Source organism: Siniperca chuatsi, linkage group LG3, assembly GCF_020085105.1.
Source record: "Siniperca chuatsi isolate FFG_IHB_CAS linkage group LG3, ASM2008510v1, whole genome shotgun sequence".
Taxonomy (NCBI): domain Eukaryota; kingdom Metazoa; phylum Chordata; class Actinopteri; order Centrarchiformes; family Sinipercidae; genus Siniperca; species Siniperca chuatsi.
Genome location: NC_058044.1, coordinates 18,976,280 through 19,002,530, shown reverse-complemented (window position 1 = coordinate 19,002,530; position 26,251 = coordinate 18,976,280). Strand labels below are relative to the sequence as shown.

Genomic DNA, 26,251 nt, shown 5'->3' with positions numbered 1-26,251 from the left:
CTTCTCACCCTTTAAATTTTTTTGAGGTGTTTTGGGACAGATCATTATCTACACTACCAGAAGTTTCCGTGTGGAGAGCTGTATTTCAGCACCGAGCAGCACCATCTGCTTTGCTCCACGTTAGGCCTGGGGTTGCATTCTCAGTGGGCCGACACAAGTGACAAGGCGGAAAGATGAAGTGGACCAGTGGCATTCATCAGACTTCTTCTGAAGTGCTGATGTCTGTCTGTGTCAGCTGTAGCCGTCATCGACCTCACCGAAACTCGTCGTCTTACGCAGCAGGCGGGAGTTATTATGGAGAAACACGTCAGGATTTTTAATCGCCATGTTCCTTTGGATTCTAAGTATGGATGAGGGATTGAGTGAGAGGGATTTTCTCTTGGATGTGGATGACAGCCCAGTGAGAACCTCCTCCATCCTCCCAGCTCCCTTCTGTCGACCTTACTCTGTCACTACCTACTGTAAACACACCACCATGTTATCTACCTCAAACAGAACGCAATGTAGCATTAAGCTAGAGGCCTGTGCTCCTTTGTCACACACATACACTTGACACTGAAGTCACCACACCAGGCAAAAACTGGCAAATGCTTTCAGAGATTTAAGAAAGACTTTTGTAACAATAATTGTGGTTGGCCCAATATCAGTACTAGGTATAGACAAAATAATATTAACACCTCTTGGAAAGGGACTTTTGAAGGGAAAAAGAAAAGTTTTAGCTAGCACAGTAAATGTTGACTGTAAGCATTGCCATAATATAAAATCATATTCTTCTTGTCAGTTTAAACTTGTGGCTGCTGTTCCTGTGTTTGGCTTTTATGCTGTCATCATTTTGACTGTAGTCCCCAACATGAATACTTTCACACTTTGACCAGTGCACCTGTGATTTGGGCACAGATGATTCAAAGTCTTGTCATGTGTTTCTTTGAAGACATGTATAGCAAAACGCAATTGCCAGGTCTCAGTATACTGTAGCTGACAAATGCTGCTAATTGGCATCCAACCCAATATGGCACACCGCTGTAGCAGTGTTTTGTAGTAATGATTGTCTCAGAGTCGTTTTCTATGACATTTTTACATTATTTTGTCTACTGTAGTTTATTATTCAGCTTTAGCATTACGGCTTTTTTTGCAAATGTTGTTCAGTCTGGAAGCCTTTATATCAATATGTTACCTTTAAAAAGGAAAGAAATCTGATCAAATGACTTACTGACATGACACGGAGGAGTTTATTTTCTATCCAGCTATCATTTGTATGGCTGATGTCTTATTTTTGAACAGAGCTCTTCCTGTGAAACACATACATATAGCTTTTACCATCTGAACGTTTGTCTCTGCGGAGTACAGCAGGTCACACCTGCACTGCATTCAGCTGCACTGTGGGTTCAAGCCATCTACGGTATATGCTCTGCATAACAGATTGTGTGTCTTATTGTCTCAGTTGGGGGTAAGCCACTATAGTCTCTTACTGTGTTCCACTAAATGTATTAGTGCCATTACTTATTATCAGGAAAAGAAGCAGTTAGAATAGCACTGGAAATGGTAGTGATGTGTTTTAATGTGCTTGTGTCTCAAGATGACAGGGTATATTTCTCATTTGAGACTAAAAACAAAGCTAATTCTTTACCTGACCGTACTCATAAAACTATTCCATAAATTTTTTTAGTTGATATTAAATTGTGCATATGTTAATCCTGTATTCATGTGACGCACTTATGACTGTCAGTCAACTCCTTGTGTTGCCTTTTTCTTTCTGGATCCTCCGTCCATCTCATCCAGGCGGCAGCAGGCATAAACCTTAATGATCTCTTCCTCTTTTAGAGGGAGCCACCAAAGGGCCGGTGGAAATGTCATCTCCGGTTTAAAAAAGAGAGGACAAATAGAGGACATTAACAGAGAAACACACTTACATAGACACACACAGACAGGAAATGGAAATATGTAACTGAACTGCACCAGGGCCGAGATTCAGGGGTTTCACCTCATGGGAACCATGTTTTTTTTTTTTTTTTTTTTTAAATAGAGCTTTTAAATGGCAGACAGTGTTCAAGAGCTGTCAGTGTGTGCAACACAGTATCACGGCAGTTTATGAAATAGTCACAAAATGTAATCTATAGGATTTGTGTACATGGACACAAGTCAAGTTAGCAATAATAAATATGCAACGTCTGGTTAAAATAAAGCTTGCTGAAAAACATTTCAGGTGACGGTAGCAGTTTGGTTAGGTTTAGGCACCAAAACTACTTGGTTAGGTTTAGGAAAAGATCATGGTTTGGCTAAAAATAAACACTTCCTTAAAACAATCAACAACATTATTGGTTTCACACAGGAGACCGGGGTCTGTTTCTCCTGTGTTTGACCAAAACTACTTGTCATCAGTACAGGTATAAGTTATACCTCTGCTTTAAGTTTGAAAGACTGGATCTCTCCATTTTATTTGGCCTTCTGATGTGTCTCAATGCACCAAACTTCAATTCATGTCTCGTTTCCTGTATCCTGCATGACAGCAGCAGGATTTTCCCACACAATTCATCTTAGAGGTGCAGCAAAACATCAGCATGAGTGTAGCATGCACATTAAAACTTTAGGCAAAATGTGTGAGGTGAACTGTTTGAATCCAGAACTGAAAACCAATTATGGTCAACTATAAAATCCTTGCCACATTGACCAGTTCCTTGTGTAGAGCGTCGGTCATCAACCACACCATTAAAACAGTTTGCTGATCTGCACTAATTACATGTTGTTCATGCCATAAATCATTTTACTGATTTCTTTTTGTCTCTTGTATCCTTCACCCACTGTTTTCTTCCCCTTTCTGCAGGATATTTACCATACTGATATTGTCAGGGCTGGAGTTAAACAATAACATACAAAAACCTACTTTCTCATATAATTTAAAGCAAGGCTGAAAAGTGCTGAAGTGGCACTTGTGGATGGAAGGAAACTGAATTTCTTTGGTTTCTGGGAGGCTTCTCAAAAAGACAATAAAGGCTTTGTTTCTGGCATAGACACATTCAAGTTTCACTCAGTGAATTTTAAATGTAGGGTTGGATGTGATGTGCCTGATGGGATTTTAATGAAGGGCTTGAGAGGGGAGTGTTGAGTTATATGTGAGTCTAGAGTGGGAAGGGGATTCTTTGTTACAGCAAAATAGAAAATTTAGTTTGTTAGTTTTACAGGAGGGTTAGATTACAGGTCAGATTAAGGAAGGAACAAAGTTGATTTGATGCTTCAGGATAGTGATTACTGATTCATGTCAGCTAAATGTTTGCATGTTACATACTTTTCGAAATATTAACATGATGAATTACTTTCCTGTGACGGTTGAGGCCAGACAAGAATGCTGCCTGAAAGCAGTTTTGTGTTTTCTGGTCTCCACTGAGCTATGCTGGTGTTCAGGATTAACAGAAATAAATTCTGCTGTATTGTGCTACAGTATAATGCCTTCCAAGAAGTCTGTTGAGTACTCTCTCACTTCAAGACTGTACAGTTTATCACTTTTGTCCTGTATTAAATAATATAATGGTTACAACGGAGAGATTTATTGTCGGATGATTTGTGCAGTCTTTCAGAAGCTTATCCACACACAATAATGACACTAATGAACAGTAATTACTTATTTATACCTTACTATGCACTGGTACTGTACAATACGTAGGGCATAATATGGGACAACGATGTAAAATAGCACCCGAGAAACTAAATAAAATAATAATGGTTCGATACAGTAGCACTCCAGTGATTTTAATATTGTACTTCCAAAAAGTTGGGGGACAGATTTGAAAGAGTAGTCAAAATTGAAGCAGAAGAGGCAGAGATATCTTGACTTTTAGTCCCTAGTATGGGTCATGATCCAAAAACACTGGATCCTACAATTCCCACAATGCAGCCTGGCAGCATTTTTCATTATATCCTCCCTACCTGGTAAATGTCTGCATCTTTCAAACTCCATGCCCAAAGTTATAACACGGGTTTTCTGTTAAAAAAAGATGTATGTCTTTAAGCTCAAACTGAGAAATATTCTCAGACTTACTCCTTGTGACGAGTAAACTGACATTCATGTGTAAAATTGGTGGAGTACCCCTTTTAAGTTAGAAACGTTTTAGTGCGGATGTTAATGCTGTGGTTTGTCTGCTGTGAAGCCCTCAGTGACAAACAGGAAACTAAACAACTACCATAATGCAGATAACACACACGACAGAAACTCTTTTACTGTATGAGTGAAATTCAAGCACTTTGAAATACAGGCACTTTTCATCAATAAGACAACACCAATGGTCTTTCAGAGAATATTGCTTCTGAATGACAACTATAAGTGCCCTTATTTGAAGATAAAGGACTAGAGTAATCTCTTTGATGGGATCTATCCATTCATGCAAAGAAAAAGCCTGAACTCCTCTCCATTCACTAAACAAAGCTCTCAGATCAGCTAATCCTAAAGTGCCGTTTTTGCATGTCACGAGGCAAAAAAAAATCCTTTGCCTAGTGTATTTATTGGACGCGATCTTCACACATAACATCTGTGTGCACTTTAATAAATGCTGTTTTCATTTGGAGACTTTGCAGTGATGAAGGGAGATTAGTCCAGGCCAAATATTTTGGTGTGTTTTCTCATTGAGGGGTCAGTTTAGGTTCATTGATGCACCTGTTTGGTCCTCTGCACAGGTCCGATTACCATATTTTTCATTTGAATGAACTGTGCACCCCACTGACTCTCTGTGGCTTTTTTTTGGCTTCAGTTAGATAAAACACAGCTCCTCGAAGGAATTTTATTCCAGTGAATTCTCACGTCTGATACATTGTTCTGTTTCGATGCATCCGTTGGGTCCGTCTCGTTTGAGAACAGTTTGGATTCAACGGTTGAGGCCACTGAGTTGTGATCTGAGTCATACTGTAGGCCTATCTCTGTTCATTTGTAATGAGGTTACTCATCCAGAAATGTAGTATGCCGTGGCAAAGGTTATTAACGCTTTCTTTGTGGAGCATCATAGCACTCAAAAGCAGCTCTGACTCATGAAGAGACACTTTAGAGGCTGTTGTGGATGGAAATAGCAGAACTGTCACTCCAGTACATAAACAATTATGTAAAAAAAACAGTGAAAGACGATTACTAATGACCAGCTCATCCCTAGCCCTGAGAATGAAAAGGGTTAGGAAGCGGTGCTGATGAAAATGAAAATGCTCTGTTGGACTACATGAGAAAGAGAAGTGAATATCAAAGCAGCAGGGTGGTTGTCGGGCTCGGTAACATTTTCGACTCTCCTGGCACTGCCGTTTTGTTCTTCCCTTTTCGGTTGCATGTGTTCATGTGCATCTCGCATTTGCAAGTTCTTGCTGCTATGTCTGTGTTTTTGCCTCTGCTAGAGTGTGACTGTCTATTCATAGAAAGCAGCCTTGTAAGACAGCAGATGGCCCAGGGCTGGTATGGTCATGGTGCCCAGGAGGCAGTTTGGCTGTAGACCTGGAGTAGGCTATGTCATTAGAGCTAATCTGCATTCTGTCACTCAAAAGGCTACTGATGCAGTCGGGTCAATGTAATAGAGTTCAGTGTAGGGTTAGCCAAACAACACTTTCTGACACTATGCAAACATTTGCAAACCCATCTCACAGGCTAAAGATAAATTGATCCAAATACCTCAGGATTATTGTATCACTTCCAAGACACTGCTTTTCTGTGTCAGGGTTTCTTGAGGACAGCGATGCAGCACTAAATCAGCTCACCTTGATGAGGTTCACATTACAGCACAGACGGAACTGTACTCCTGAATGTCAGCATTGCTTTTTTTTAACTGATAAAATGAATGTCCTAGGGAAATGGCCTCTTTGGTTGTGGAAATTATTGCGCAAAAACAAAACCTTGTATACTGATCATTTACTGACTGATGATGGGCACAGGGGGATGGATTTTACTTATTTTCCCAAGATTTTAGCAATGGATTTATTGAGTTTTAGCCAAGCCACATGTGGTATCACAACACAGTTCATCAGTTAACCATTAGACTGTCTCAGAATTGAAAGTTGGAGACCTTGTTGAAGGTGTGGTACCCTTCCTCATGGTCCAACATTGTGGCTCTTTTGTCTTGCTTGGAGAAGAATAGGGTATTGAGTTCAGAGATATTCAGCTGACTCATCAATACTCCCATTGCATTGGATTTTGAAGCTGTGGAGGATGAGATTGTGATGTTAATGCATATTCATGTACACTGCATCGCACATGTTAGTGCACATGTGTGAAGTAGAAAAGGCTATGATCATAGGCTACATGCTAATTCATTAATTTTGTTTAATTAAGAGGTGGTTACACTTTTGAGATATACCATCAACTTTCAACCTCCCTCAGTGTGTAAATGTGTGTTTGTGTTTTCTGTGAGCCATGTCACAGTTGTGCCCTTAAATTAAAAGCCCCCACAATGCTTCAAGGGATGCACAAAGTGGTTATTAGCAACACTTTTCCCACAACAAAATCACAGAGAGCCAAAGAAGGGATTATTTTCTTTTGGAAAGTCTCTACTTTATAGTGGTAGTAAAAACTGGAAAATTGATACTCTAGCGATACTTTAGCGAGATCCCATGTCTTTTAGAACCTCCCACTTTCTCCTGTACTCCATCTCACACTTTCTGTCTTATCTAAGGGCCCAGGAAGATAAAACTATGAGCAGGAATGTTAGATATCAGCAAATGTTCCACTGTTATTTGTGCTTCATTTATATTCATATCACAACAGGCAAACAATGTTGCAAAAGGCAACAATGGCTTCTGTATGCTTCAGCAAAAACCTTACAGATGCTGGTGCTTTGAACTATTTTCTGTCTGAGAAAAAATGATAGACCCCAAAAAAACCTAAACTGCGTGCCGGCTGCTCACCCAGAGAAGGATATAGTCAGGATGGCTGGCCCCATTAAGCTTCAGGTACATATGTCTGTGGTTTGGAGTGTCTCTGACTGCAAATCTCACACAGACGATACCACAAGTTTCTGTCACAGCACAGGAAATGTTGTCTCCTCCTACATTAAGAAGAGTTTGAGTCTCTGCTGCTGCAAGCACATACTAGCACATTTGGCAGAGTTGAGCTTCAGTTTGCTTGTTGCAGAGGTGCCTTGGCACATAGCCGTCGTCTTCTAGCAATTGATCCTCCTTAAAGTGAGGTAAGCCGTGATTTGTAGTTGGCAGCTCTTCTGTCTCCCAACAAGGTCTGTCCGTTTTGCCTTCTTAATTCTTTTATGATTATGAAATTCACCTCTAATCTACAGCTGTGCTGCTTCACTATGGTTACAACTTCCACATCATTTATTTCTGAAAAGTCAGGATTTCTCTTGTGGTTGCTATTCGAACTTTATGCAACATTAAGGAGCAGATGTGTGCCTGTTTGCATATGATTTATTGGTTAGTTTTACAGTTGACTGTATGCACTGGAGTAAGGACCACTGGGAAAACAATAATTCTTTATTGAACAGTTAGGGGAAAGTTTATCTTGTTTTTTTTATGTGTAGATGCACATCTGCACATATGTGCGCATGTGTCTTCCTGTTGACAGATTATTACCTTTCAGTATTGTCTTGCATAAAGGTGAGTGAGTGCTCATAAATGTGAATTTTAAGTCTGGTATATCCTGTTTCACACAGGAAATGAACTGCTGAAATCAGTATGGGCCTTCACACTGAACTTGGTGTATTCTGCAGTTAATGTTTTCAGTTGCATTTATGTAGTCGGAGTCGTGCAGTTGCTTTTTTAAGTCACTGCCAACATTTGTATTACCGATCTGTACACTTAGTACATTTAACTGCTTTCAAAGAAAAAAAATCATGCTTTGTGCTTGTACATTGAACCTTTGTACTTAACATAGAAATCAAAGACATGAATTAACATCTTTTTATATTTTGTTGTCTTTTTTCTTTAATCTGCATCCTTCAGGGTCAGAGGTCAATCTGAGCCACAGCAACATGTCTGAGTCCGCCAAGCCCCACCACCCCAACCCGCAAGGTAAGGGGGAGAAGACCCATGGCAGTGATTTCAGTTACGTGGGCATCGATGCCATCCTGGAGCAGATGAGGAGGAAGGCCATGAAGCAGGGCTTCGAGCTCAACATCATGGTTGTGGGTAAGTCTGACGTAGACGCCACACATTTAATTCAACGTGTAATAAAAACATGGTTCAAAAGTTTCATTGTTATCTGCAACTAAGAAGCAACTAAAAAAACACCCAGAACAACAGCTACATGGGTAGAACCTTTGCTCTCATGTTCTTGGCTTTTTCCAATTTGGAAAAAAAAATCATTATATAAATTCATAGTCCTTCAGGAACCGTTTGGTCCCCTTGACTTTTCCCTGCATTTTGTGTTGTTAATCCTAACCTTGTTTTCCACAAATTACATCCATATGCAACTAATTTGCAATAGCAATTTACCTTCACTGTCAACATTTAGTGCCAGAAGTAGTGTGACGATAGCACAGTGATGTCAAGATGGACGGGCCACAAACTTAACCATAGCAACAATCTTTCCCTTACCCTAACCAAGTGGTTTTACATGCCTGAACACAACCATGACTTAATTCTGCTTTAGTTACCATGGGTAGGTGTTGTATGAAACTGTAAAAGGTGGTGTTGCTAATGCTAAATAACTGCATGTAAAAAGATATTGTTTATGAGAAAAGGTTGGTCAAGGATTTGTTTAGCTGTTCCCATCCAGCCTGACCTTGAGCCTGACATTGGGCTTGATTATGGCTTCATGTTAGATTTGGATAAAACTCCTGAAATCTAAACCGACACAGATGTATCCGAGAGGACATGAAACTGTAATTGCTTCCAAATGTTTGCAACCTTTATTGACTCAGTATTGAATTCAGCAAAAAAAGATCAGATGGTAATCATTTAAAACATTTTCAATTTAGGCAGCAACAGCACAAAATGCAGAACAAAGAAAATAGCATGTTGGATTCTTTCTGATGGTGCTACAGCATCCCTTAAGCTAAAATATATAACATACAGTATAAGTCAACTTAAGTGAACTTAAGCACTTACTGTACATTGATTCTCACTTTCACATAAAACAGGATGTCATTCACAGCATGCTTAGTTTGCAGATTCTCTAACCTGAAAAATACCTTTTTATTCATTAAATTTATCATGAAACTTCTCCTCAGCTGTCCTTTGATTCAGTCATAAAAAACAAAGAAATAAAAAATCTGCATGTGTTTTGTATATGCGGTTCTTGTTCTCTTAAGAATCAGGCAGCATGGTGCCTTCCTCAACAAGCTCTTTTCTTTGCGTATCCATGATGTAACAAACACACACACACACACACACACACACACGCTTGAGTGGATAAAAGGAGGCTGTCAGGCTGAGAAAGTGGCATAATGATGGCGATTACTCTGACAAGCTGAAGCTTACACCGCCAATTAGGTCCCACCATCAAGTCTGTGCACGCTTACATGCACACACTATTGCCCATGAATGCACCTGTGTACATGCATGCAGGCGGACATATATAAAACAGAAACAAACCTATGCACATGTTGTCTACAGAGAAAAGAATCAAAATGTGTTTTTATCACACACCGAGGTACAGTTTACTCAACAAGAATACGTTGAAGAGCCTCAGTTACATCCCAATTTGATTCTTAAGCCTTGGTGTGTATGTTTGGTTCATATGGACATGGTGGTAGTTGCAGAGTGCAGTCTGATTTCAGGCCCTGCAGGGCAGTGTTTTGTGCACACAGCTAGATGGCATGTCAGTGCACCTCCAAGGAGACATACCATAGCATGACAAACATGGATTTGTTGCATATGGACTAATGTTGTTCATCAAAACAGACATGTTGATTTATAGATTTTGGGAAATTAAGTGAAAGTGTAAGACCGAGTTTTAGTGAGGAAGTGGCAATATGACTGAGTTAATGTTCATTTGTGGGAATAAACAAAGTAAAGTACCTCAGTAAAACAGCACTATTTAACTGCACATTTCTACATAACGCTGACATGTATCCACTTGTATTGCTCCGACACCTCGAGGATAAATGAAACTTGTGCTGTGAGATGATATAACACTGTGTTGTGAAATAATACTCTCATACCGGGTATACTGGAGTAGAATACAATAAAAGTTTACAATAGAAAATAACAAAGATGAGTTTAAACCTGCATGAAATGAGTTTTGGTTGCCAAATAGAGCTTTCTTATACTGTAGTGTAGCAATGTAGAACGTTCTTCTCTGTAATGTGTTGACAGATAGTTGCCTAACACCTCATTGGAGTCCTATTTGTCACTGTAAGGCCAGTATTGACCTGCCTTTTGCGCTTGGCTAATAAAATCCTGAGAAACTTCAATCCCTTTGGTTTAATAGATGTTTGACTTTCTTTTGTCACTTTTCAGACACTGGGGTGCCTGAGATTATAGAGGTGTTTGTGATATTGTGTTCACCCCTTTGCACACTGCTATAGTATGCAGTCAGATACTTATTTTTCACCGTAGGTTTAATAAGCTTTCTTTGCCTGTTAGATTCTTAGTCGCTTATGTAAATGAGTTACAAGAAGAACGGCAGGATAATGTAGGATAGAAATAAAAAAATAATAAAACTAGGCCGTCTTTTGTGGTTCTAATAAAGTTTCCTTTGGCTAACAGAGTTGTCACTTGGGTGGCTAGTGAAAGGTTAGAGCAGCTGTGGTCTTGGCCCTGTCCACTGTGGTCTCCTCTATAAGATGCATTTGCCTAATCCCTGCCCTCAGCCAGCTGACCTTTTGATTTCCACCACACAGAGAGGGCTGCAAGGGTTTCTCAGTGTGTGAGAGAGAGAGAGAGACACAGAGTGCGTGGGGGTGAATGCATGCGACTGAGTAGACTGAATGTAGAGTGTGTGTGTGTGTGTGTGTGTGTGTGAAAGAGCAAGTGTGTGACAGAGACTTAGAGAGTGTGGTGGAAGAGGCCGCCCTGGGTGTCACAGACAGCCTGGCAGCTTGGCAATGCTCCACACGCCACAGTGGATGCCCATCGGGGCTGTGAGCAGAGGACAGGAGAGGAAATTAAATAGGCTCAGGAGTTGGTGTGTGTGTGCATATGTATGTGTGTATCCCAAGAATTATTCAATCACAATGAACGATTCTTTCAAGATTCTAAATATTTCAAAACAAGGACTAAAATCAAATAAAAAATGTTCTTACTAATATATTACCTATTTTTGGTCCACTTTAGGGGACCCTATCCATCTGTTATGTTTAGTACAAATAAGAACAAAATACCTGTATGTGTTTCCAAGGAATAGCAAACAAGAAATGTCATGAATATATAAAGCAACATTGTAAAATCAGTAAAGTCACTTTTTTCAGGAATTTTCTCAGTCACCCTGTAGACTTGTCTTCCTGGCTTAATCTGTCCCTGAGTGGAAAATATTTTAAATATATTTTGAAAGCACAGTTTTCTATAAGTTAAGTGGTTAGACAGTAGGTAAAAATGGAATGATAGTCCTCAGCCTCACTATGTTGAATTCATGTTTATTTTACAATCAAAAAGACATGTACGGGCGCACGTGTGTGCGTGGTGTACAGCTTGTCTGTCAGACCCTGCAGCTGTCCTGCTATTGTCATGGTCTATTAACACACTTATGCACACACACACACTCATTACACAACTCATATATTAGCGCTGATGTCATGGGCATATTCAGTCTTCTTCAGTTTTTTGGGGCGAACAAAAGCTTACAAGAAACTTTTGTCTTCAATGAGTTTGCGATTGTGACCGTCTAGGGTTAAAACCACGAATGAATGTGTTCCCAGTTTCTCTAACTGTTGTGTATGTCTGTGTTTTCCTGATCAGGGCAAAGCGGCCTGGGAAAGTCCACTCTGATGAACACTCTGTTCAAATCCAAGGTGAGCCGTAAGTCGGTGCAGCCCGACCCGGAGGAGAGGATCCCCAAGACCATCGAGATCAAGTCCATCAGTCACGGTTGGCCAGTGTTCTTGTTTAGTAGCCTACAGCCGAAATATTTATAGTATTGTTATTATTATTATTATTATTATTAACGTGTGTTTCCTGCTGCTCTATCATACTACTAATCTATTTTGCTTGTTGTCTTTCTGTGTGTGTGTGTGTGTGTCCAAAAGAAATTCTAATTAAATAGCTTTTCGTTATGTAGATATTGAGGAGAAAGGAGTCAGGATGAAGCTGACCGTAATTGATACTCCGGGCTTTGGGGATCAGATCAACAATGAAAACTGGTGAGCTGAGGTTACTTTATCTGAAGAGCTCAGTAGCTGTTAGTAAAGTCATTTCCGTCATTGCATTTGTATGGTTACTTATTCACTCTGGTTATCAAAGCCAATTTTTTCATTTTAGAATTTTATATACCACAGGAAATGCTTGAAATGGGCTGTACATTAAAAATATGTTTTATGTAATCGAGAGGGAAGCTGCATTGGACAACATGACTGATGATGATGTTCTAATTATTATAGAGGCAAAATGAAAAAATGCTTGTGACTGACTTAGCAACTCACATTCTTTAAGAATATATAGTATAAAGTTTAAGAACATAACTCTGCGTGAAACTAGAGTACCGCATTATTCATCACTGCCATAACTTGAATAACTGTAAGCAAGAGGTATTGACTGTGGGCTAATGCAAAGTTAGCTTTTCATTCCTGAACGGTTTCCTTTGTCAGCTGGCAGCCCATTATGAAGTTCATCAATGACCAGTATGAAGCCTACCTGCAGGAGGAAATCAACATCAATAGGAAGAAGAGGATCTCAGACTCCAGGGTTCACTGCTGCATATACTTCATACCTCCCACAGGCCACTGGTAAGATTAAATATTAAAGAGACACACACCTTTGTGACTAAATGCCCAACTTTTTGTTCCTCATTCCACCAGTTTCTCCCACAGCTGCAGAGACAAATCAGGCCTTCTGGGAATCTCCCCTGATCCATTGTCTGTCCACAGCTCTTTAACCACGTCCTTCTCCAGCTTTTCTTTATCATCCTTCTCTCTCTAGTGACCACATGTGGAACTCATTCTCTCCTCAGAGACACTGAAGTATCACTTGAAGAGTCAGATTTCACAAAGAAATTGGACTCCACAGTTCTCATAGCTGAGGGAGGTAGAGAGTCAGGGAAACGATTGTCAGGATGTAGCGAGTGCCTTATCTTGAGTAGGAGAAATTGTAGTGGTTTAGGCAATATTATACTTATTTATATGAAATATGCTAACCTTTTACCTGAGCATGTTGATTATAGGCTTACTGATTAATGTATTTACCACTAAAGTGTATGAAATTGTGTGGCCTCACCATGTCTAACTTTCTTCAATCTACCAACAGCCTAATCTGCTGCTAAGTGCTGCATCAAAGGTCTGGATTTGATTATTGATTCAGTGCCTTCATTATTCATCTGGATACAAGTGGTTAGTCCAACATGACAGTGGTCAGAGACAAGAGACACATTTTGATGAGCCTGTGTGCCAGCAAAAGGCTATATTTGGAGCCGAAGCACTTGTGGGGACCTGTAACAATAGTGATACTGTCATTTGGCACAAGATGTGTCAGTAAATTAATCGAAGAAAGGCTCTGCAGAAACAAAACCGAGCCATGCCCAAAGTGTCCTTACAGTGTCTTGGCAGAACACACGTGTCTTTCTAAACAACCAGGTGGCCTCACTTACATGTCATAATATAAATCACATCTCTCCTGCTGCTTTGTCAGTGATTAGGGTCTTTTTCTCAAAGTCGTAATTTGTCCGATTTAACAGTGATGAGTGGTGTGACCTCATGTGCACTGAGGGTCAAGGAGGACGTACAGCCAAACATGCAGATGCACAGCAAGGCCCAATGCACACACAGAGAATTTATAGTTGGTAGAGGAATCTTGAAAGGAGTATTGTATTGCACACATGCAGATAAAAGCGCACAAAACACCCATGCGCACCAACTGTAAACACACACACACTCATTCACTAACCATCTGACCGCATATCTCTGTGACAGCTCCATCCACTGATGCTTCATATTTCTGCGCACCAGTACTCAACAGTTGTCCACTTAATTGCTCTCTCTATGAGTGGGGGATGACATGTGTGTGTCTGTGTGTCCCGCTGTTTGACAGACCCCCTCATCATCTGCTCTTGTCGCCACACCTGCTACTTCAGAGAATGTGTGTGTTTGTGCGTATCCCTGTTCATGTAAAGCACAGCGTGTAGTGGACTCAAGTGGGCAGTAGGCATTCTAACACTTGTATAACTAAACTTATGTGGATGCCCTGAATGTGTTTGTGTGTCATCTTGCTTACAGCTGCTCAGTTCAGCCAGTTCAACAACACCCAAACCGCTCTCCTCTCTCTCTTTCATTGTGAATCTGTATTGCTTCCTTCTCTCAGCTCCTACATTCTCAAACATTGTCTCTAATCAGGCTATATGCAAAGTGTCACTACCCCCACACACATAAACATCCCAGACATGCACACTTTACTGAAACATGTTCATGAATACATAAAAATACACATTCACATTCACACACACTCATTCTGAAAGCAAAGATGCAAACATCTGTCAGGAAGTGGAAGTCTTCTTTACAGCCAACCAGAGAGTTGTAGGCAGAACAAAGGATACATCTGTTGGGGCTACTGTTGTGACCTGGCATAGAGATGATCCATGTCAAAACATGTTTTCAAGTATGTATGTGTGCATATGTTTCGATACGGAGACTTACAATGTGCAACATACAGTACATATTTGCAATCAAACTTTCTTCGCACCAAAAAATTAGTTTGAACCTTAAATAAACAACATAACACAACAACATAACAATTTAATTTGCATAACAATTTTAATTTGTGCTGGACAAGTTTTTTTAGCCTTGTTCATGAGGAAAAGAAAGTGCTGGAATAAATCTAAGAACTCGTTCTCTATTATTCTCTTTTTGCTTATTTTCCCTTTTTCATTTCACACAGAAATGCCAGTTGAAGTTTTAAATTAGGGTCTGTTACCAATTACATAGACACAGTGCCAAAAGCCTCTGGACGCCTCTGCCATGTGACCACAGCCCAAGAATGACGAGCAGGAATATGATGAGAGAACTTCCCTGGTAGCTCTTATAGGCCCTTTATCACTGGAGATATGCTGGGTGGGTGGGTGGGGCTTATTGTCTTTTTGTCTGAAGCGATTTAAACAGCAGTTTGTGTTTATCGAGGCTCTAATGTAATTTCCATGTCAGCAATTTGCTTTCAAGTTGCTTCTGTGGTTTCAGATAGATGAACTGTGCTCAGCGAAGCAGAACACAGTCTTGGCATTGGCGGCCATTTCTGATAATGGCAGAGTCAGCCACACTGTTTTCCCTCTGGGCAGTCTTGTTGTTACTTCATTTAACATGTCTCCCTAAGAAAAAAGAAAGCTGCACTTTGATTCTCATCAATTCAGAGCTGGTTTCTGATCTATTATAGGAAAGAAGAAAGCTATCTGCACTGTGCTTGTCTGTTTTCTCCACTTCTAATTTGACCGCAGAGCTTATCGTTCTCAAATTAAATAAGCAAGACTGCTATTTTTTTTCTTCAACCACATAAAAAGCAGAATTTGTGCACACAAGCAGGTATTTAAGTGGACATCTGTGCATGCATGCACACATACATATTTACTGTCCATACTGCATATGTTCATGTGCAAAGATACATTTGTACACATGAAAGTGTGCATGTATGCTCATTCATGCAAATGAAGCAGCTCACACGATAATTTGTACATTTGTACATTCTTGCATCTGTACATAGACGTATGCAGTTACGTAATTTATATTTGATAAATATCAACACATAGATCATCAACCTCTTGTCTTTTTTTCTTGCTATCCTAGCTCTCTGAATGCATATGACACATGCCATTTGCCCCCTCAGTATGAAAAATGCATAACAATGTAGTGCTCTCTATCTCTGGTTGAATGCATCACTTACTGTGTCATCTCTCTTTACCTTTGTGCAGCTCTGTTTCTCCTTTCCGCTCTCTCACTCTGTGCAACACATGTTCCCCTGTGTTTCGTCCTATGTACATGGTGACATGCTTGTCAGTCATTGTGGAGAGCCAGCCAGGCCTCTCCTCCAGCTGCCCCTGGGTCTTTGAACCAGGCTGGCCTGGCTTGGCTGGGGCTAATTGGAGGGCAGAGCAGACAGCATGAGGGGAGTCTGTCTGGAGGAGCAACTGGAGGCAACGTTGAGACAGAAAAAAACATGGAGGGCAGAGAGAAATAGGAAACATACAGGGACCAGAACAGCAGTGCAGAACAGTTCAAAGGATATAAGGACAGGGCTAATCAGTGCTTCACTAGGCACAATCATAAGGCTGTTACAGGAGAAATGTGAAAGCCTTACTTGAAAACACTGCAATAATACAATAATGGGAGACAGCAAACAAAGAGCTGCATTAGACTGACTGTTTTATGCATTAACCCTCAAAATGAATGTGCAAGCTCTTTTTCAGTTAACTGACATTACCCACAGTAGGAGAGTGTAACAGGACAATGGTTTCAGTGAGTATATGAATGACACTGCAGCATATGTTAATGCAGCATGCTGAGTGTCAACATGAGAAGCCAGGGTGGACTGAATGTAATGAAATAGATCATGATTGCCCTCTAGTGGTTACTGTGTTTCATTACATTCATCTCTAAGGAATTCACATGCTGTAACTTCCTGTAGTAGAAGATATTTTCTTTTGTGAGTTGTTTTCCGTTTTTTACTTGCTGGCTCCTCCTGCAGCCCAAGACACCTTAATTTGGAGCATCCTAACCACAAACACATATAGTTATAGACATTTATGCATGAAATGAAGTTGTACTCTGTCATCTCTATCTTCCTCCAGTCTGAGGCCTCTGGATGTGGAGTTCATGAGGCGTCTCAGTAAGGTGGTCAACATCGTTCCCGTCATCGCCAAGGCCGACACGCTCACCCTGGAGGAGAGGGACTACTTTAAACAGACGGTGAGAGGGAGTGCATGTATGTGTTTGGATGGATGAGGTGCTTTTACAAGTGTCTGAAAATACAGTGTGCGTGTGTGGAGTTGGTTTTCACATGTTACTTTGGTTAATGTCGTCCTCCCATCACACCTGCCAAAACCTGCAGCATGTCTTTAAAGTAAGCTTAAAATAAATGGATGACTGCATCAGTAGGTCAAACAGTTGGCAGATTCTCCTCACAAACACACGTGTATGCATATCCACAACCACAGGTCGGTAACATATGAAGAGCTGCCAGACACCACAAACAAAAACCATCTGTGCAAACCCACGTTGTACCCATCCTGGGAAATACTGTATCATCTCTATAACTGTAACACTTCGAAAGTCATGCCAGACGGAAACATTTAAGAACTATTTATTTGAAGCATTTATTTACTGAGCGGCGTTCCACAACTCTTGAGTCTGGCTCTTTTTTAGATGGGGAACCTCGGCCCAGTTGCCAACCGAGCAGGCGGGCCCTTCACTACCAGTGAATTACTGGGTGATCGTACAAGTCAGCTAAGTTCAGAGAGCTCTCCACTGTGTGGTACATGGAAAAAAACGTGACCTCTCTGAAACAACAGAATGAAAGGAGCTAGAAAGTAGCATTTTAGTGAACAATGAATATTCATTGTTTCTACAAATAATCCAAGTAAATTTCCATGTTTTTGATACTTCTGTGATAATCAAAGCTCTTTTCAGTTTACAGTTTGCTCATCTTTAAATGTTGCTTCTTTTCTTTTTTTTTTAGACACATTCATTGTCATTGTCATTGTGAACATGTTAGCATGCTGACATTAGCATTTAGCTCAAAGCACTACTGTGCCTAAGTACAGCCTCACAGAGCACCTAGCATGGCTGTAGACTCTTAGTCTTTCAATATGTTCAGAACTGTACAATTTTAAATCACAAGCTCTGGCACAATAAACAAACCTACATTGCCAAAGTCAGCAAATGTATACAGACCAAACATTGGAAAGGTATGCAGCTTTCATTTGAATGGCAGATTTTAGACCTAGCAGTAGGCTAGTCACTTGTTGTTCTTTCATTTTGCTTAATTGGTATGTTACAGTCTTATTTATAGTCAACTAACGTGCCATGACACTCCTCGGGCTGATAATCCTCCACAGTAATGTCACAGCCGTCACCTCCTTATCATGGCTTTCCCTGCTACAACAGATTCTTGCTCCACCTTGCTTGAGTCTTAAACGGTCATCCCATGCATCCCTTCCTCGGTGTGTTTCTGTTAGATAATTCTCAATCCACAGGAGGCAGACAGCCACCTGCCTTCCTCCGTCATTTCCTTCATCTCTCCATCACTCCTTCCAAGACTACAGACTTCACTAACAGCTTTATTCATTTTAGAGAAGCACGATGGGTGTCTTGGCTACCGTTTCCCCCCTGATGCCTGTAACACCGTCCAATAAGAACAAAGCAGGGACTGGACCAAGCCCTGGCAGAGAATGGAAGCCACAGGGCTTGTAGCTGGATTGTTTTGGTTGGCCGCACATGCTCTGCATGACCCTGAAGATTGACTAAGAGCTTTTCGTACCAAATGTTTTTTTTCTTATTTTCCCTGCAGCAACTTGACATGCAAACCGAATAAAAGGGGTTTTTCTATTAAATGTCCTCGTGTGTCCAGCTGTGAGTGTCTGTTCACATTCCTCTAACCAACAGTTGATGTGGCTTTTTTTTGTAGAATTTCACTTGGTTTGCATCCTATAATGTAAGCCTGAGAAAGCTTCCAAGGATAAACAATGAAATGTTTGATCAAGGACCAAGTGGAAATTGTCAGAGTAGTAATTGTGGGAGTGAACAGTCATTCATTAAAAGGACATTTCTCCCAGAAGCTTGTCTGTCTATTTTTCTACGTCAGTGCCTGAGTTCCAGTCATTATAAAGACATACAGAGAATAGGGGTGGCCATTTTATAAGCCATACCTCTGTCTGGATGTATTTTTTTCCTAAGAGCGGTTAACCTCCATGTTAACTCCTCCGTGTCGAGGATATTAGGAACCATTTAGTGTCAACAGCCAGTAAAACATAACTGAGTGTTTATTTAAGTCCTCTAGTGGGTCAGAACAGCTTCTATTCAAGATTCCGGCGCAAACTTAAATACCCTAACCAGGATTCAGTCCAAGCATCAAGTGTGTTTGCGTGTTATGGTGACTGATTGACTTTGATGTTGGCTGCAGGGCAAGGGCTAGGATGGTCAGATGATGGATGAAGGGTTTGGGTTTGTTTTTGTTTGCCATTCGGACTTCAGCTCTCATTACAGAAACCTTTGTCTTTGTGTAATGATGTTTTATGATGTTCAGTAATTTTGAGAAAAACCTCTCTGAAATTTGATTACCAAGACTTTAAAGACTGCTTTAGTGTGGTCAGTTATATAGTATATAAGATAACTTTGTGTGCTGTTTCTATGTATCTTAAGCCAATTTGATGTAATGTTTCTGTGTGTCATTGTGCTTGGCTTTGTGTAGATTAGGGAAGAGCTGCGAGCCAACGGAATTGATGTTTACCCGCAGAAAGAGTTTGACGAGGATGCAGAGGACAGGCTGATCAATGACAAAATCAGAGTAAGTTCACAGTGTCGGGTTCAGTCAGTTCAGATTTCAACAGCCACAGTAAGAGGTTATCTTCAGCACTTGACATAGAAATCACAAATGTGTATTTTGCAGGTTTAACTTCAAGCCTTTGTTAGATGTAATTTCTTCTTTTTGTCTCCTCTTCTTTCCTGTATTTATTTGGGAAATATTAAACGCCATGATTGTCCATTACAGCAGGTAAACAACCAAAGCGTGACCTGAAAACAAATCACTGGTAACACTTCAATGACTTTGTGCATTTGTGTGTGTTTGCGTGTGTGCCCTCAACAGGAGATGATCCCTTTTGCTGTTGTGGGCAGTGACCAGGAGTACCAGGTGAACGGCAAGAGGATTCTGGGAAGGAAAACAAAATGGGGCACCATAGAGGGTAATACACATGAATCCTAAGACACACACACACACACACACACACACATAAATTGCACAGCCTGGTGAATCATTTTCTAATGTCTGTTTGGCAGGATAATGGCATACATAAAAAATTGCATACATATATAACAAATTGGCCTAATAATATATTATAATGTCCATCTGCATGGTGGAATTTGGTCAAACACTAAAACATCTCATTTACCGTACTCACACCTGGGTCTCACCTGGGCAGTGCCAAGGCCATCTAACTATATCACTCTGATAGATGATGTAACCACATGCATGCTACCTGGTCAGCTGATATCATTTGCACAACGTACCAACAATATCAGGGTGAAACAGCTTCGCAAAGAAGATGACAGTCTCATTTTTGGTGAATTTTCAACATGTGGAAAGTTATGAACTGCAGCTTTAAAATCTGGCCGGCTGGTTTAACTGTCTGTTGTTTGACTACCAGGCGTTTGTTTACATACGTCTCTCTGAGTCTGTAACTAGGGAGATGTATGAGACAAGAGGAAGAGATTTACAAGGACTTTCTCTGTCCATTGGGATAACAGACAGGAACATAAAACACACACACTGCCTCACACACTCTAGCACGCAGTTACTTTGATACAGTTTACATTTGCTGGCCTGTGTTGCAGGCTCACACTGCCAAGGAGGTTCTTAGCAAGTGAATATCTTTACCTCACCTGTGAGTGTGTGTGTGTGTGTGAGAGAGAGAGAGAGAGAGAGAGAGCAAGAGCTGTCTGGATGGGGAGTGAAAGTATGATTGGAGGACAATAAGACGGCTGAAGGAGGCCTGGACAGGGGACTATCACTGTTAAACAAATTACTGTCTCCTTCCCAGAATGCACTTCAGCACACTCTTCTGTAGTGCTCTAGTTTATTGGCTGTGCTATAAATGCATTGTAAAATATAAATCACTTAATAAAAATAAACCATTTTTATACCTTGTAAATTATTCAGACTGTAGAATCTAGAAAGCTGTCTGTCTATTTCATCTGTGATTCAGTGTGGTTGGGAACCACCGACTGTTGATAGTTACTTTCCAAATTTTTTACATTAAATAACATATAAGCTTATAAAATACAATACAAAACCCCTTACAAAAAAGCTGTGTCTAGTTGGGGTCCCTTGTAATACCTGTTCGAGGCACAAAGAGGTAACATTATCCAGTATTTCATCATAAGCAAAGATTAGAGAACATCTTTAAAAAAAAAACTACAAATTTGCATAGCAGATGTTTTGTTTTTTTTCATACCTACCCCATTAATCATCTCACAACCCCATTTGGAGGGGGCCACGACCCTTAAAACCACTGGACTAAACTACTTAACTGTATATAAAGTTAAAATTAGCTGCACCTCAACCAGCTACAACAGTTAAATACTACTAATAATAATACTACTAATTATGTATTAATGGCTTAATGTTAACAATCTAATAATCTATCAGTCACAGGGTCAACGTACTTTTACTTTTGATACATGAGTATTTGGTGATAATTATGACTTTAAGCCTACTTGTAATGGAGTATTTTTAACTTGCTATATACTTTTACTTAAGTAGAGTTTAAAAGTAAAGTTTCTTCTTCCACCTCTGCTTAAAATCATTAAACCAACATAGTGGATCACAAGTGTGGGCAAGTGTTTGCTGTTGCAACTCATTTTATTATTATTTTACTAATAATGAAGGGTTACATTGAAGGGTTACATTGGTCCTACTTGAACCTCAGAAATGCATTTAGTTCAAGCTAAAACAAGGCATTTGTACTCCCTGAAAAAAGATGACATTTCTTAGCTTGCACCATGAGCCCTTTTAGTGTTAGGAATTTGAAGGTGACTATTACTCTCTCTGCAAGCATTATGAAGTTAACTTCATAGCACAGCAGGGTGAGAGAGGTGAAGTACATGGACTGTGGGACAAATGCCGTCTTGTCCGGCTAAAAGAACAATGGCTCCATTCTAGTAAAGCCAAGCGGTGGGAGAGAGGGAACAAGGAAAAGGAGGAGAGAGGAAACTGCTGGGCTGCTGGACTTGTAGGCACCAACATCATAATTTAGGCCTCAGGGGGAGAAGCCAGAAGTCAAGTTTCTATATATCACAAGTGGAGAAGAAAGTGTTTATTTTCAGGGGTTGAGGGGACAGTTAGAGACAGAGGGAAGAAAAAGAGTATATATTTAGATATACAATATATACTGTACTGTATATAGGGACTTCTCCTTGCTTCCCCGCGAGTAGAGAGTGGAGATACCAGAAGTGCAGCTTGTTACAAATTAGTAGCATGTTCCCTCGACGCCACTAATCGGCGCTCACAGATCCAGCAGTTATTCCATTCTTCTCCTTTCAAAGAGAATTTAATTTCCTGCCCCTGGATTTCAAAGCTTTACATAAATAGCACCCTCCTTTCTTTAATTTATATTCTTGACATAATCTATAATTCAAACACGTGTTAGCCCTACTGGAGGCACCAATCGCTTGTCACTGGGAGTTTGTTAAAACGTCTCACTTAAAGTTCTCCACTTCTTCTCAGGAGAGCTGAGATAACACACTCCTCCACTTTTGAGTAATTTATCTTGGCTTAAGAAAATTGCCAGAGATGTCATGTTAGAGGATGCCCTCGAGTTGACTTGTGAGCAACACTGCCATTTTGTGGTGCTTTTAAGGAACGGCAAGTGAGCTGGAATAGAAGGCATTCTGATGGATCATATTTAGTTATCTCATTACTTCAAACTGTTTCATGTGTTGGGCATCTTCCCCTGTGCATGTGAAGTCCTAATTTATCTTGACTGCTGCATAAAAACTGAAGTCAGCATTATTTTTGTCTCTCAAGTTATGTACTAATTTTCCCTCTTTTTTTCTCTCTGCAGTTGAGAATATTGCACACTGTGAGTTTGCTTACCTGCGAGACCTCCTCATCAGGTGAGCTTCCGTTTAATGTTTTTTATGATAAATGGGAATTGGTATAAAAGACCTGTTATGGATTGAGCCTCCTGCTAGTGTAGAAATCACTTACTTTATTTTGTAGAGGTGTGAATTGGGAACAGTCCTGAGACTCTGACACTTCACTTCCAAAAAAATAATATTGATTTTATCTCTGAATTAACATCAATATTACCTGAAATAATATATAGGCCTTTTCTCAGAAAAATGTCATGTTATGTTGCTATGGTTATGCTAAAATGGCAATGAATAAATAATTATTGCGCTAAAGGGTTGAATATGTTTCTTTTTCTTAAAGTGAAACATTTTTACATCTTAGTTTTTCAATGACAACACACACACAAGCACAACACTATGTATTGATTCTGTTTTTATTGAGCTCTCTTAGATGCTTGAAGAGCTTACTTGGCACCATTGGTGCAGCGTATGATAATTTTTCCTTGCAGATTAGGCATTCCCCAATTCACAAAAAACTATAGGCCAATTAGCCAAGTGTAGTTCATATTTACAGTAAAAACAAATAATGCTGCACCTTTGGCCCGTGCCATGGCACCCACTTTGGGAACCACTGGGCTAAAACATATATAATGACACAAGAACGCTTATTTCAGTTGTAGGCATTTGCTGTTAACCTATATGCAATACTTATTGGTGTTGTAATACCATCTTCTTTCTTTCAGGACACACATGCAAAACATCAAGGACATCACAGGCAACATCCATTATGAGACATATCGTGTCCGCCGCTTAAATGAATCTAACGGCCATTTCAGCTCACACCCATCTGACCATCCTGATGTTCAGCCAAAGGCCAACGGTCAGCCTGAGGAGCAGCCTGCTGCCCTGCAGGCCAACGGAGTAGCTGCTCAGCACGAAGCCCTGTCCCACGAGATGTAGAGAGTCCTGTGAGGAGGCAAAATGCCAATTTATGATATCAGGACACAGCCAGACACAAAACATACACTCGCACATGTATTCTGTTTACATGAACAAGCCCATATGCGCAGAAACTCACACTCATGCTTTGAAGCCCGTTTTTGTTACCTAGAAGGACTTTTTTTTGCCAAAAATGACTTAACCACAGTTTTAATTTATCAGGAAGTTACAAGACACACGGTGCAGAGTAAATCCCATAAACATTTTCCTTCCATGGGCTGTTTTCTTAAATTTTTCCATCATTACAATTCTGAGCAAAATCATGTCTTTCCTGCAGATCCACATACTGTACAGAACTGCTCTTGTTTTTTGTTTTTTTCCTTACCCACCTGACTGCCCAATGCAATCTACATTCAGGATTGTTTACAATAAACCATGAAAGTTGTCAGGTCATGGATGAACAAAAGTAAATGTATACATGTCTGATTACTGAGCTTTGGCTGCTGGGTTTATTTTTAGAGCATTCGCTGACTTGTCAGAACTCAAGTGGAGTGCAGTAGCCATGCAAGAAAGATGTAAGTAAATCATTAGTGAAACAATGTACAAGATTTTGATCAGAATCAATACTGTGATGGAAAATAAGAGTGCCCATAAGAAAAAAAGCCAGTTGTGTACAGAACACCTGTGCAGGATCTTGGGTTAACAAGAGATTTAGCCATGCAGGGCTGTCCAGATGAGGAGTAATGGCATAATTCAAAATGAAGTACAGCGTATCAGATGATACTACCTTAGTTCTAAACTAGGAATAACTAGTGCCACTGGCATGGTCTGCTTTGTGTTGTGGTGTATAGTTTTGTAAAGATACTAGGGTTAAGTAGGGATATTTAGATTAGGTTTATATTATTATATGGAGGAAGTAAAGATATTGACACCTCCGCACTGCAAAATAATAAAAAATAAATTAAAAAAACAGAAGAAAGCAGTAGCACCGTGGAGCAGCTTTCGGAGAAATGTGTCCTCTTCTCATTTTTCCGTTGTGATGTTTTTAAAACCCCTTTTTGCCGAACCATCGCGTCTCTTTCTATATAATGCCAATGTTGTGTAATACAGTCATACCTTGCATTTTACATTGATCATTTATTATTGTATTTTTATTGCTGTTGTTCATGTTCTAATGTTATTGTATAAGATGGGGGTTGTGGAGGAATCTGTGCAACTGTTGTCCCATGCAGCCATTTTTTTCTGACTGTAAACCAAATAAATCATTTTTTTTCTGTTCTAAAGAGAAGCACATACAGTATATAGAGTTGATTTATGAATAGGTATTTATGTGTATGTTAAGTGTAATCAGTTTAATTCAACTTTCATTCCAGCTGTTTGGCTTTCTGAGGTTTGTTGCAGGTCTTTAACAGTGAATAACTTTTAGCTTTAGACAGTGTTTGTTTTTTGCATTCATCCAGTATGTTGTACCCTGTTGGCTAGGCTGCACTATAACTAGCACCGAAGGACTTTACCTGCTAGTAAAGTGCAAAAGTGGTCTATATTTGTACACTGATTATTAAGAAATTAAAACTGATCCTGCCAATAGATAATGGTTAGAACGCTGACATTCACATTGCAAGCTTAAAGCATTTTGTTGGAGGGGGGGGTTTCACTACCATTGCGAGAAGAATCTATGCCAAAAAACATTAAATATCACCCATAAAATAACATGATGCAACTGAGAATTTTTGTTAATTTGTAAAAAAAAAAAAAAAAAAAGAAAAAAGAAAAAAAGTGGAACTCAAGGGATATTTTATTTTGGCTACATCTAAATTTAAAACTTTCTTATAATTTCCTAATAAAAACAGTCAGCAGTGCATTTGCTGCCTCTTTAAGTCACAACAAGGATATTTTACATAGATGCATACAGAAGAGATAATGATTTCAAAAACCAATTGTCTTTTATCCAGAGAAAGTTATTGGGTTACACTTGGTTTACTGTTGTATAGTTCTTGTGTAATTTGTTATGGTATTAGGTTTTGTCTTTGCTATGCTATCTCAAAGAATAAAGATGAATATTTTTATTGTTCAAAGTTTGTCTTAATTGTCAGAAATGTAGAAATCAATTAATTAATAATTAATTCAGTCTCAGTGAAGGGGGGCAACTAAGAGCTAATGTTTCTTTGTGCTGTTAAATCTCAAGGTTAAACTAATTAGAGCAATTTGCTCAGTGTTAAACCCATGAAAATGTGTCAGTATTTTATCTTTAACTACAGTTAAAATGACAATATTATTGAATTAGTTCAGAACATTTTCACTGTATCCTGTTTTCATATATTGCTATCATAATCTTTTAGATTTCACCTCAGATCTGGTTGATGGAGTCAAATCTTTTTTTTATCAACATTTAATCATTTAAAACATATTTATATACTTTGACTGTTTACATTAGTATCATTCCTCTAATTAAGGAATAAGCCACCAAACACGTTGATCACTGCAGT

General features: G+C 39.7%; 1 protein-coding gene across 7 annotated transcripts in view; it reads left to right on the top strand.

Annotated features, from left to right (window-relative positions):
• The window catches only part of sept9b (septin 9b), a 75,564-nt gene extending 49,724 nt beyond the window's left edge, over positions 1-25,840 (top strand). For 6 of the 7 annotated variants that reach the window (XM_044189041.1, XM_044189040.1, XM_044189039.1 and 3 more), the window contains 9 exons: positions 7,912-8,097; positions 11,809-11,937; positions 12,128-12,209; positions 12,654-12,791; positions 16,829-16,946; positions 19,447-19,542; positions 19,843-19,939; positions 22,817-22,868; positions 23,570-25,840. In XM_044189041.1, coding sequence (XP_044044976.1) covers positions 7,912-8,097; positions 11,809-11,937; positions 12,128-12,209; positions 12,654-12,791; positions 16,829-16,946; positions 19,447-19,542; positions 19,843-19,939; positions 22,817-22,868; positions 23,570-23,786 — 1,115 coding nt within the window. In that variant the 3' untranslated portion in view covers positions 23,787-25,840. Of the gene's footprint in view, positions 1-7,911; positions 8,098-11,808; positions 11,938-12,127; positions 12,210-12,653; positions 12,792-16,828; positions 16,947-18,329; positions 18,594-19,446; positions 19,543-19,842; positions 19,940-22,816; positions 22,869-23,569 lie in introns of those variants that run through there. The other variant, XM_044189042.1, reaches the window with a different exon arrangement.
• Positions 25,841-26,251: the final 411 nt, after the last annotated feature.